At 48.6% G+C, this 12,617-nt stretch overlaps 1 protein-coding gene across 6 annotated transcripts in view; it reads right to left on the bottom strand.

Annotated features, from left to right (window-relative positions):
• Positions 1–12,617, bottom strand: part of MYO7A (myosin VIIA) — a 117,643-nt gene that overhangs the window by 3,050 nt on the left and 101,976 nt on the right. For all 6 annotated transcript variants that reach the window (XM_075415844.1, XM_075415869.1, XM_075415862.1 and 3 more), the window contains 14 exons: positions 12,429–12,598; positions 12,138–12,328; positions 11,468–11,592; positions 9,506–9,663; positions 7,708–7,861; positions 7,444–7,599; positions 6,921–7,026; positions 5,182–5,295; positions 4,507–4,594; positions 3,775–3,881; positions 2,804–2,989; positions 1,917–2,033; positions 712–795; positions 57–176 (listed from right to left, as the gene is read on the bottom strand). In XM_075415844.1, the coding sequence (XP_075271959.1) occupies positions 57–176; positions 712–795; positions 1,917–2,033; positions 2,804–2,989; positions 3,775–3,881; positions 4,507–4,594; positions 5,182–5,295; positions 6,921–7,026; positions 7,444–7,599; positions 7,708–7,861; positions 9,506–9,663; positions 11,468–11,592; positions 12,138–12,328; positions 12,429–12,598 (1,876 nt within the window). The remainder of the gene's footprint in view (positions 1–56; positions 177–711; positions 796–1,916; positions 2,034–2,803; positions 2,990–3,774; positions 3,882–4,506; positions 4,595–5,181; positions 5,296–6,920; positions 7,027–7,443; positions 7,600–7,707; positions 7,862–9,505; positions 9,664–11,467; positions 11,593–12,137; positions 12,329–12,428; positions 12,599–12,617) is intronic.

The following is a 12,617-nucleotide window of genomic DNA, read 5'->3' as shown; positions in this document are numbered from 1 at the left end:
CTTGCCAAAGCCAGGACTTGGTCTAACTGTGCCCAGTAATCTTTAACAGTCCTTACCAGCGAGGTCTCGCAGAGCAGCTTGCTTCCTCTCACCAGGTTGCCAATGGTTATATGGAAGTACGTGTTGCCGCTGCTCCAGTTGGAGATCTTGGTGAAGGGGTGAGTGATGAGAATATCCTGGTGGGAACACAAGACTGACACTCAACATGCGAGAGCCTCAACTTTCACAAAGGACTGTGGGGACCTCTCATGTCCTTGTTCACTTTCTGTCAAAGCAGACCAAGGATGTCTACTGAGATGAGACTATACCATGTCCTCATGGCAATGGCAGTGAGGTGCAAGATTGCAGATACTCCAGTGCTTGTGGAGGACAGCTGTACTAGAATAACCAAGTGGCTGGTTGAAGTAACTAGTAAGAGCTCATTTACTCCAGCTCCTGTCTTAACATCTGTGAAAGGATTAAGGAAGGAGCGTGCGTGTCCTCCAGTTACAGGGCTCTAACAGTTGATGCTCCCAATTCATCTCCTGTTGAAAAAGGCTGGGCTGGCTCAGTGAATTTCCACCTCCAGAAACTTTTCTGGCTATCCAGCCTTTCTAATTAGGCTTAATGAGAACTCCTGAAGTTCTGAACAACATGCTCTTTGGGATGATCTCTGTGAGGGGTTGGGGAGTGGGCTTGGGAGCATCTGGTGAAGACCTCAGTTTTACTTACCTTGGTTTTGGGATCAATGAGGCTGACTCCGTGCTTATTGATGGCAATTAGAAGGATTTCTGGATAATTTGGCTCTGTAGTTTGCTGTTGGAAATGAGATGAACTGATTAGGGGATGTGTCATGCGAAATTAGACCCCTTCCTACTTCCTCTCTCCCTGCCTTCTCCTACCAGCATTCGGTGGCCCATTAACTGCTATCCAGTTTATCCTTTAAACATAGACCTCATTAAGGTATCAACAATAGTCAGGACTGTCTAGTTAAGTACAGATCTCCCAAATGCATGATAACCAATGTGTCAGTTGCTGACAGAATGAAGTTCCTTGCCATTGGCAAGGAAGAGCTGCGACAGGCTGGCAAACCCCAGACATCTCCTTTCCCCTCCTGTCCCTCTGCTCCTCCTCGTGCTTGCTGCTGTGGACCTCCAGGCCAAGACTACACTGTTCTGTCCCCTTCTGATCTTTACATCATTCAGTTTTGTTCCTGTTAGTAAATCCTTCTCCCAGCCCTGTGCGGTGAGGATCTGCAATTTATTCCATTGACGAGATAGGGCACAGGGGATGGGGCCTCAACTCCTGGCCCTGCCACAGATTTCTTGGCTACCAAGTCACTTTTGATGGAAAAATCATAGAATATAGTCGGATCCCTTATGTCTTCTAAGATGGACATGACAGAAAATGAGGTGCCCAAGTTCAAGGATGAGTAATTTCAGCAACTTGTTTCCTGCCCAGGCTCACTGTGTGGTTTCTGAGGGAGTTGCAATGAGGTGTCCAGAGTACTTGGACAGACTTCATGACTACTGGCCTCTGCTGTCTTTGATGGGAGCCTGGTACCATGGGGAGTGGTCTGGATTTGGTATGTGGTATGTGTGGACACATCCCTTGGAAAACTGCACATTTTGCTTTGCCTTGGCAAAACAGAGAACGGCTCTTGGCCCTTCAGCAGCCCAGCTACGAGGACAGACCCAAAGACTGAGATATGCTGAAGCTCTACAATGCCTCCATCTGTGTAAAGAGGCAGGGCAGCAATAAATGAGTGTATCTGTCTTTTATTGATAGAGACTCTCACACTCTTTCCCTGCTTCACTGGGGTTATCACAGTCTGGTTCAGACACTGGGACAACCCTGAATACCTGGAACCCCTCTGTGATAAAGGGCTCCTGACCTTGCCTCAGAGCTGCCAGAGAACCCTCAAGAAAGGCAGGTACCTTCACTTCAAAGAAAGCTGATCCAAATGTAGGCCACTTGAAGATAATCTTCAGGAAGGCAAGCTTGGCTTCTTCTCTTGTTTTGCCCGCATGCTTATTGTAGTATGCCACGATGGACTGCAACAGAGAACACAACAGAGCTGGAGAGTTTGCACTAGCTAGCACCAGGGGTGTTCACAGGGGAGTAGCATCAGTCCCACAAAGGTGGTCAGGTCTAGTCTCTGCTCCGGTGAACACTTCACATAAGTGCTGGCTGATCACTGGAGCAGAGCCTAGAACCAAGACAGGTCCTTCTTTCTTTAGATGAACTGCGCCGGTGACTCCATTAAAGAGATTAGAAGTTTTAATCCTCCAATATATGCAGCAGAGGAGACTGAGAGAGCTTCAACCCAGAGAAGCTGGTAGCTCGCTGGTTAGGCGCGTGGCTGAGTTCAAGTCCCAGGAAACAGAAATGACTTATAAGACTATTTCTTGGCAGTGAGAGTCCCACGTTATCTTATGGCTCTAGACCTGTCAGTACCTGTGCCACAGCTCTCCCTGTGTAAACTGGGGAGAATTACCCCTCTACTCAGTAGTCTGCCTTAAACAACAGACCTTTACATGAGACAGTCTCTCAGTATGTGTCCATATGCTGCTGCATCCACCACTACAGCCACAGCCATATGCAGCACAAACAAAACCCACTGCAAGGCACAGGTGTATGAACACACACATACAATTACCCCTCTTGGTGGTGTTGGGAAGGCTGTAGCTTTGCTAAGGCTCAAGAGGGACCATGGGCCACTCATTCTGGGAGCCCCACTTCAATGCTGAATGGCAGACATGTCACTCGAGAGGCTGGGCTTCCCCCCGCCAGGCCTGGCGTATGACTCAAGCTGCTGTTTTACCCTTTTCCAGTCATCTGGGGAGAGCTGCCGGACGAGGTCCTGAGGCACCAGCTCCTTCAGGAGCTTGGGGATGCTGGGGAAATAGGATTTGTCATCCTCAAACTTCACCCGGTAGATGAGAGCCGCCAGCTGCAGGACCTCTTCCCGTGTGCACTTGTGGTAGCCACGCAGGTACTTCGGCAGCTCCTGCATGGGGGAAAGAATGATTCAGAGATAGAGGGGATGACCACAGGCCTTCATCCTCAGATGTTAAACGGAGTTTGTGGAGGTCTCCAGCCCCTGGGTAAGATGCTTTGCCCTGGGAACAAGCATAGCAGTTGTGCTGAGTGCGGTAGAGAGGCAGCTGCTCTGCTGTACAGTCTTGTTCACTCTCCCTCATCCCAGGAAATCCACCCCTAGTGATGGCCGCTTGGAATTGGTTTTCTGCTTTTTTTTGCAGTTTTAGAAATTTACTCCCTCATTCCCAAAAGTGTCTGAAGAAGTGTCAAGTGACTAACTCAAACATTAAGAGATACAGTCGTATTGGGATAACCACTTTATCCAGACAAGAACACAGGGAGCGTAGGTGTACGTGAGAGAGCACTTTGGACATGAAGGTGTCTCTTCCATCCCACAAGAAAAAAGAGCAGAAGAACTGTAACTTTTTACCTGACTGCTGGGACTGTCACAGCCCAGCTCCATGGAAAGAGGTGGCTGAAAACCCTCAGGATGCTTCTGAATTCAGCCTCTTCCATTTCTTGCTGCTCACCTAAGAACAGCTGACCCAAATCCCAGCTGAGCTGGTCACCCTGAAGTGCACAAAGGCTACTCCTTGCCGTGCAACCCAACAGCGCTCTTTGTAGTGCTCTATATAAGGCAGGACTTCTTTTCATTTAATGCAAGACTTAATTCATCTCCAGACGGACAAAGCCTTTCTAACCCATTCCTAATTCCTGCCAAGTCTCTGCTGCTATTGCAGGCTCCCAGAGTACCTGGTAATAGTGGAAGATTGAGTCTGCCATCGAGTCCTTTCCAGGTGTTGTGTTGGTCCACAGCTTCTTCATGAAGAACACTTGGTAGGTGAGGGAAGGCACTATACCTGTGCAAAGGCAGCAGGGAACGGGTATGTAAAAATAATGCTGTGAGCATCAACTGGCCATCAGTTGCTGTCCCTGCAAGCCACTGGTGCCCATGGGCCGTCACAACCTGCAGGGACAGGGGCACTGCCAAGACTCTGACCTTGCAGGGAAAATCACGTCTTTCCCTTGCAAATCTTTAAGAAAATGGAAAAAGTGTCTGGATTCATGGGCACAGCTGTACTTGGATGATTATGCTCATGTCTAATGCAGGACAGAGGAGCAGCACCCTGGAGGCCCTGTGTCTTGCAGCCACTGATACGTTCAGCAGAGCTACAGCCAGCTCTGCTGCGGATGTGGGCAGTGAGGCGAGATGAATCCCACCACTGAAACCTTCCCACAGGCCAGCCCTGGAGAGCTGCCAACCAGCAGGTGCTCCTTGCAGGGGCCAGGCTGAGCCCTGGATGAGAGGTCTTTCTGCTCCTGGGCAGATCTCCCAGATGCTGTCCCCAAGGCTGGTGCAGACAGCACAACCATAGCAGTGTGGACCAACAGACGTGGCAGATTGTCTGGCCAATCTTGTTTGAAAGAGCTGGAGGGCTCTAGGAGGGCTCTGTGTGACCCACAATAGAGAAAAGTCACTGTTACCATCCTTTGCCGGTCTTGCTTTCTTTATCCAGTCCGTCAGGTGTCTCACAAAGTCAAAGAAAAAATCTCCTTCAGGCACACTGATGACCTGGAGGACACAGCACATGGTTACAAAGGCTGAGCAAATGCCAAGAGGCCACAGGCAGGGTTGGCCATTGCCCCATCTCCCATAGTTGTTGCTCACTGCTTTATCCCGGTTACGCCAACATGTTACAAACTGCTGACATGAGAACGCCACTGCCAGCATCTTGCTCCAGGCTCTCTCTCTAATTTCACCCATTACTCCTTATTGCAGCGTCCTGTTTCACTGGAGCAATTAATTTCCCTTCATGATGACTATCTCCACAGATTTCTCCGAGTTGCCTGAGGCAGCTCTAAACTCCACGTTTTTCTTACTTAGTCCTTTCTTACAAACCCGACTCAGCAACAGGCTAGGAGAGCTTTGGCTGTCTGTGTTTTAAGCCCTTTTGGATGGTTGCTGCAAGTCACAGCTGCAGGACTGCAAATCTCACCCGTAGCAGGCTGGATCTGACTTAGAAACCCCACACAGCTTGCAGAGAAACGTGTCTCACCCGTGAGGGTGCAGATAGCTCTTGCTCCACCAATGCGAACCCCTGGCAGGTGGGTCACCCTGAGTGCCTCGGGGCTACCCCAGATTCTGGGTGAGCCACTCACCTTGTCGGAGATTTTGACGAAGAGGCTGAAGCCCTCAGAGGACTTTAGGAGTAGCCTGTTGGAGATGTTCTGGCAGAAGTCCTTGGCTTTTGTGCTAGATTCCACCTCAAATGCCTACAAAGAAAGGAAGATCCTCACCACTTCTGCCTCAAGACTAATTACCCTTTTGTGCTCTCTTTGAGGAACTCTAGGCTCAGACACATGAAGGGATTCAGGTGCCCACCAGCAATGAAATCAGTAACATCGTGGATTGTGGCTCTGGGCATGGGAAGGGATGTTTGCAGAAGCTCAGCCATGCTACTGCTCTACTGCTGTGCTTCATGATGCTCTATCTATATGCTGTGCTGGCTTATCCAGGGCTCCCCAGGCAACGCAAGAGATTTTTCTGATCAAAGAGTTAGGTCTCAGAGCTGTTTTTCTGGGGGAGGGAGAGATGCCTCCAGATTTGTCCCAGCTGTCTCTCCGATGATGAGGAGGAGGTAAGACACCTGGCTTAGACCAAATGCCTGACTTCTGGATAGCTGAAGAGAGGGGAGATGACTCTTGCTTGACGTGTGGATGGGGTTTCTAAAGGACTGTCCCACCTCCATGCAGGTCCCAGCCCCTGTTTTGCCTTTTGAGCTGTGTTCAGCATTTACATCACCTCAGTTTCGCTTTGTCCACTTAAAGAGATTCAGTTCATAGCAGCTTAAGGAGTTTAAGCTTCTGACCACCACATACGTGACTGTGTTAACCTGAACCACCAAACCACCAGGATCCATAGTCTGTATCCCACCCGGCCTGGAGGTCAGTGCTGCTGGTGTGCAGCAGCCCTTTGGTGCAGATACATGTTGTACCTGGCACCAGTCCATCTGGGTGACTGCCATGGCCAAAAGGGTCACGGCAAACCCACCCAAGCGCAGAAGTGCCCACTGCCTCTGTCTATTGGCTCTCACATGGATGCGTGTGTATAAAGCAGTGTCATGCTCGTGGCTGGTCACGCAGAAAAAATACTCCAAGTGATGAGAAATCCCAGCAGTTCTCTCAGCTCTCCATTACAGATAAACAAGGGCATGCACAGCTGCCTTTTCCTTCCGTGAGAGCGCACTGCTCTACACATAAACCCACTTGGAAATACAGGAATTTAGTTGTGCCCAAGGGCATGAGAGGAGGGAGAGATGCAAACCTTACAGAACAACTAATGAGTAGCATGAGACGGCAGTTCCTGCAGGGACATGTGTGTCTGCTCTGGCATCAGCATAACTAGCTGCCTTATTGGCATGTAAGATGTTTAATGAGGGGTTCCTGAGCGCAGGTATGATTTCTGTGTCATCGCGTGTCAGAAGGTATAGTTTCAGTTACCTACTTGCCAGTGCTGCCAGTCTGCCCAGTTCCCAGGGAACCCCATCACGGTACCCCTCTGGGTATACTTGGGTGGACAATATCTGTCGGTCTAGGCTGCAGGTAACTGATATCCAACGCTTGTGAACCACTGAGAGTGAATGCAGATGAACCCACCTGGTTTCCTTCTCACTAGGGTCATACTGTAAAGCCACCAGCACAGCACTCATGTCTTGAAAAATGTGAATTGCAGTAAATCAAACCCCTGAGCTGGTCAGGGTAGATAAGGATGGGTTTTCCTTACACTTCTCTTGTCCAGAATCTTCTGGGAAGGCTGAGTTTTTTCTGAATCAGAACCGATATTAGCCTTCTCTGAGATTTTCCTGTCAGAAAAGAAGAAATTCTTTCTCCCATTTTACCTCATCGGTGTCATCAGGGAAGTAAACTTTGTGAAAAATTTGGGTGGTTTTGTGTTGAATGGCTTCCACTTCTACCAGGTGGGGTGGGTACTTCCTGGACCCGTTCCTGCAAAACAGGAGGTGGCAAATGCCACAGCATAAAAACAAGAATCCTTCATTTAAATCTTCCATTCCAATACTTTTTTTTAAGTAACTTTGGCAAATTTATTAACATTAGGGTCTTTTTCCCCCCTGAAAAGGGTGAAGAAAAATTGGAATGGGGAATGTGTATCTAGTTAGGTTGTAGGTGACTTAAATACAGCTGGTGTGACAAAGCTGGTTTAATTAGTCTCTGTTTTTCCCAAGAGAGTTTACCAGTGACATCTTCCACCCGATGTCCCTTTTGTTCAGCTTGGTTGAATGCAGAGAGAGGCTGTGAGCTTTCAGTCACCCCAGCCACTGATACATCTCTTACTTGTCATTTTCTCATGCATATTTGGATGCTGTGTCATAGTCAGGACTAGGAGGTCTTTTGGTGCCATACCTCAGGGCTTTCTGGAGTCTCTGGATGCAGTCTGCTGCCAAGGGGTGATGTTTCCGGGACTGCAGGAACCTCTGGACATGGGGCAGGAGGATGTTACTTGGAGGGAAAAGGCCTGTACACAACCACAACAACTCCCAGCCTTTCTCTTCACTGTACCTACAACAGGAGAGACCCACGAGGAAAAAAAATCACTCATGGCATGGACATTCCAGATCTGCTTTGCCCAACACAGGCTAGTGCATTTGGGCCAAGGCAGACTCTTACTTGATGTGGTTGTCCGTGAGCTGCTTGAGGGTCTGGCAGTAGATTTCATCCTTCAGGGGTTCGGCTTTCAAGGCACCTTCAAATATTTGGTCTGTCAGCTCATTAACTGAGCGGGTCCTTTTGGATGGGTAGTCACCCATATACTTCAGCACTGGTGGGGGGAAGGAGTCAAGGATCAGCTAACGAGATATTTGGGAAAGCCTTTCTGTTGATGGTGTGATTAAAGACATTCTACACATGACTACAGAGGTGGCTGCAGATTGATGGAGGGGGCACAATGTATGGTAAAGAGTTTAAACTGCTTTAGAAGATGTCCAGCAAGCTCTCTCCCTTTATCATGCATCATCTCAGGTTGAAACAATTGCTTTGAGGTCAGGAAATGTACACCTAAGAAAGCTGCATGTGATCATGTGTTACCTGATCACACATACAGGTACCACTGTAAAAGACCAGATTTTCAGATGATGTCAGACACCAGTGAAGCTAGAGTAACATAAACCAAATGATGACCTTCACTATCATGCCATAGTGCAACTATTCTGCGTGAGAACAGGCCACGGGTTTCTGAGTTAACATGTATGACACAGCAAAAGGAAAATGGAAAAAGTACTGTGTCCAGCTCTGGAGCCCTCAGAACAGGACAGAGCTGGAGCTGTGGGAGCGGGGCCAGAGGAGGCCCCAGCAATGATGCGAGGGCTGGAACCCCTCTGCTGGGAGGAAAGACTGGGAGAGCTGGGGCTGCTCAGCCTGGGGAAGAGAAGGCTGTGGGGAGACCTTACTGCGGCCTGCCAGTACATGAAAGGGTGTTTCTAAGAAAGATGGGGACTGACTATTTAGCAGGGCCTATAGCAATAGCACAAGGGGTAATGGTTTTAAACTAAGGGAGGGTAGATTTAGACTGGATATAAGGAAAATATTTTTTACAGTGAGGGTGGTGAAACATTAGAACAGGTTGCCCGGAGAGGTGGTCAATGCCCCATCCCTGAGAACATTCCAGGTCGGGTTGGACGGGGCTTTGAGCAACCTGGTCCAATTGACGATGTCTCGGCTCACTGCGGGGGGGTAGGACCTAGATGACCTTGAAAGGTCCTTTCCAATCCAAAGCATCCTATGACTCTATGGTTCTATGAAAATTTCAAATGTCCTCTTACTTTTTTGCCAATTCTTTTAATTCTTCCTCCTGTTATTATTTGCTAGTAAGAGGAAATCAGTAGTAGCAGCAGTAGTTTAATATCAATCAGTAATAGGCTTATAACAGCAGAACCATTCAAACCATGCAGTTTGGATCATAGAGCAAAGCCCCCCCCCAGAAATAAAGGCTAACTCAACAGACCGGATCTCTGTCTGCACTCAGCTCATCTCTCCCATGCTGAGCACATTCTGCCAAATAAGGGGTATTCAGGCATCAAACCCTGTCCCTAAGACCATGTGGATTGGTTTGCAGCCACACTGATTAGATCTACACCGTTCCACAGCAGGTGCATTTTGGAGACACAGCTGAAGCAAGCCAGAACAGAGCTGGTGAGTTAACCACGGCGTAGTGTGGACCAGCAGGACTCAACAACTTGCTCCCTGGCCCTCATTTATTATGAAGTAGTGACACCCCTCAGATCTCAAGGATGTTTGTGTACAGATTTCAGGATGAGACCCATCTCCAAGCCTGTGATATGACACCCAAAGCCCTTAAGAGGGACCACAAACTTTTCAATGGGCTTTGCCTGGGGCTCTAAAGAGCCTGCTCAGCCCTTTGCCTGTCAGACCTGTTGCCCAAGGGTTCCCCCAAGCAGTGAAAGGATATCAATAAAGGCCATGCAGGCTTCTTGGGACAGCTCCTCGCTGCCCAGAATCTTCTTCAGCAACGGCTGTTTGATGGGCTCTCGGGTGTAACACCACAGCTTGTCCTTCCCACGGCTCTTGGTGATCATGACCCGGCTCAGGGTGTGCTTGGGAGGTGGCCTGGTGGCAAAGGCAAAGCAAGAGGAAAGGTGGAGAGGTTGAAGAGATAAAAGCCTGAAGAAGGGAAGGCTGTGAGGGGACTTAATAAATGCTTATAAATATCTTCAGGGTGGGTGTCAGGAGGATGGGGCCAAACTCATTTCAGTGGTGCCCAGCAACAGGACAAGGGGCAATAGGCACAAACTGAAGCACAGGAAGTTCCATCTGAAGAGGAGGAAGAACTTCTTCACTCTGAGGGTGACGGAGCCCTGGAACAGGCTGCCCAGGGAGGTTGTGGAGTCTCCTTCTTTGGAGATATTCAAGACCCACCTGGACACGGTCCTGTGCAGCCTGCTGTAGGTGACCCTCCTTCGTCAGGGGGGTTGGACTAGATGACCCACAGAGGTCCCTTCCAACCCTGAACATGCTGTGATTCTGTGATTCTGTAAAAGGGAGAGCTTGTGGCTGATGTTTCACCTGGGAAAGTTGTTCACAGCACCTGTCTATGAACTCTTACACCAAAATGGAAATTCACAGTTTAGTAAGTATCCAGCTCTTTTTCTACCTAAAAATAGCCATTTGTACTTTCCTAGGGCTCGGAAAAGTCCCTTAAGGGGCCTGCCCAAGTAGTGACACCAAAACAACCTTCTTTACCCTCAAAAAAAACACAAGAGGAAGGATGACGGCCGTGGGTGGCCAGGGCAGCAGCACTGAAAGAATATTGCCTAGCAGAACAAGCCTACCAGGGTGAAGACATCCCAGAGGATCTGGTCTGCCTGTTTGGATTGCCAGCCCATCTGAATAGGAGTTGGAGTTTTGGGATCAGCCTGGTCAGCTGCGTTCAGCAATGGTGCACATTGAAATACTTGGAGCTGAGAATAAAACATCCACACTTAATTCAGCCACTGCCTATATGGTCTGAGGCTGTGTATGGGATCATAAGAAAGTAATATCAGACCACTAAGCACAGCCTCCCACATAATATCAAATTTCACACAGTTACAGCTGTGCTGAGCCAATCTGAAGAGATCTTGCATAAAAACTTGTCTGTGGAAAACCTACAGCTCAAATGCCATGACCTAAACTGGAGATTGCAGTTGTAAAACGTCACTGAATCACAGAATCACAGAATAGCAGGGGTTGGAAGGGACCTCTGTGGGTCATCTAGTCCAACCCTCCTGCCGAAGCAGGGTCACCTACAGCAAGGTTCACAGGACCTTGTCCAGGAGGGTCTTGAATATCTCCAGAGAAGGAGACTCTACAACCTCCCTGGGCAGCCTGTTCCAGGGCTCTGTCACCCTCAGAGGGAAGAAGTTCTTCCTCATGTTCAGACGGAACTTCCTGTGCCTCAGTTTGTGCCCATTGCCCCTTGTCCTGTCGCTGGGCACCATTGAAAAGAGTCCGGCCCCATCCTTCTGACACCCACCCTGAAGATATTTATAGGCATTTCTAAGGTCCCCTCTCAGCCTTCTCTTCTTCAGGCTGAACAAGCCCGGTTCCCTCAACCTCTCCTCGTAGGGGAGATGTTCCAGTCCCCTCCTCATCCTCGTAGCCCTCTGCTGGACTCTCTCCAGTAGCTCTTCATCTTTCTTGAACTGGGGAGCCCAGAACTGGACACAGTACTCTAGATGAGGCCTCACTAGGGCAGTGTAGAGGGGAAGGAGAACCTCCCTCGTCCTGCTGGCCACACTCTTCTTGATGTACCCCAAGGTCACACAAGGGGATATTCAGAGTCTTCTCCGGTAGTAGAAAATTCCCAGATTCCCAAACTCCCTGGAGATGAACTCCTACTCCTCGAATTTTTGAAGATGGTTTGAAGAATCACCTAAAATAATCATAGGAAAATTCCTCCAAGGTGTATGGCTTCACCCTCTCTTCACTGTCTGAAATTGCCAGCTGAGAGGTTCTGATAACATCTTGTCGTTGATCAGGGGTCATCGTGACCAGTGCCTGCGGGATTAGAAAGTCTCTGTCACCTAGTGTATTGGATATAATATGTATTTGATGTATCCAGAAAGAGGAAGCAGAGACAAAATGAAAAGATGAACAGTGAGTGAGTAAGAATAATCCATTAATTCCAGTTAATAGTCAGTAAGAACTGTGCAATTGTCACTTCTCTGTGCCCTTCTCAGTCACCAGTGCAAGGAATAACCAATGTTTCCATAGTGTGAATTGTTTCTTAGTGAAGATAATGTACTTTTGGTCCTACAGCTCCATACGTGAATGTGCCCGGCAACCCCAAATACACCTACAAGTAAGCAGGCCAGCTGGAGGGATGTAATAAGATTCATGGATATTCCAAGTCACAAGCTTGTGGTGTTCAAAGACCAGAGAAAAGGCTGAGATTATTTCTGCCTTGGACAAAGTGTCACCTCTCAGCCACTCTACTATCTGTCTTACTGTCAGGGAGATTCTGGCCAGATCTAAGCTCTTCAGAAAGGCTTTGACCCCCTCGGGCTTTGTGTGAAGCTGTGCAATTCTGTAAAACAGCTTACCACGATCTCCAGCGGAGGCATGGTGACTGTAGGCAAGACGTAGACAGTATCGGTTGGGAAATCCCCTCTCTGCTTGGTTCGTTCATTGAACCCATTCGCCCACCCTGAGTTCATCACGTGTTCTCCCGTGTCCTGGTCCAGAACTATGAGGTCTCCTTTGATGAAGCTGAGGAACCCAGATTCTTCTCCCACTGCAAGAAGAACAACCATTAGTTTGACTTTTTCTTCCAAATCCCTTGGGAGTAATTAATCTATCTATATGTTTACCACTGGGCTGGGCCATTTACTTACCAGGGTTTGGGTTGTCTTGGAGCGTGACCACATACTTGGATCTTTTCCTTAGTCCTTCAAGGAAGGTCACCACCAGGTCCCGGATATCTTCTGCATTGTTGGAAGTGAAAGTGTATTCATCACCTTTAATAGTGGCCAAGGTGAAACTCTGCCCTTGCAGCTTTCCCCCTCTGAGATGTATTTTTATAG

This window comes from Opisthocomus hoazin, chromosome 1 (genome assembly GCF_030867145.1).
Source record: "Opisthocomus hoazin isolate bOpiHoa1 chromosome 1, bOpiHoa1.hap1, whole genome shotgun sequence".
Classification (NCBI taxonomy): domain Eukaryota; kingdom Metazoa; phylum Chordata; class Aves; order Opisthocomiformes; family Opisthocomidae; genus Opisthocomus; species Opisthocomus hoazin.
This window is presented reverse-complemented; position numbering and strand designations above follow the sequence as displayed.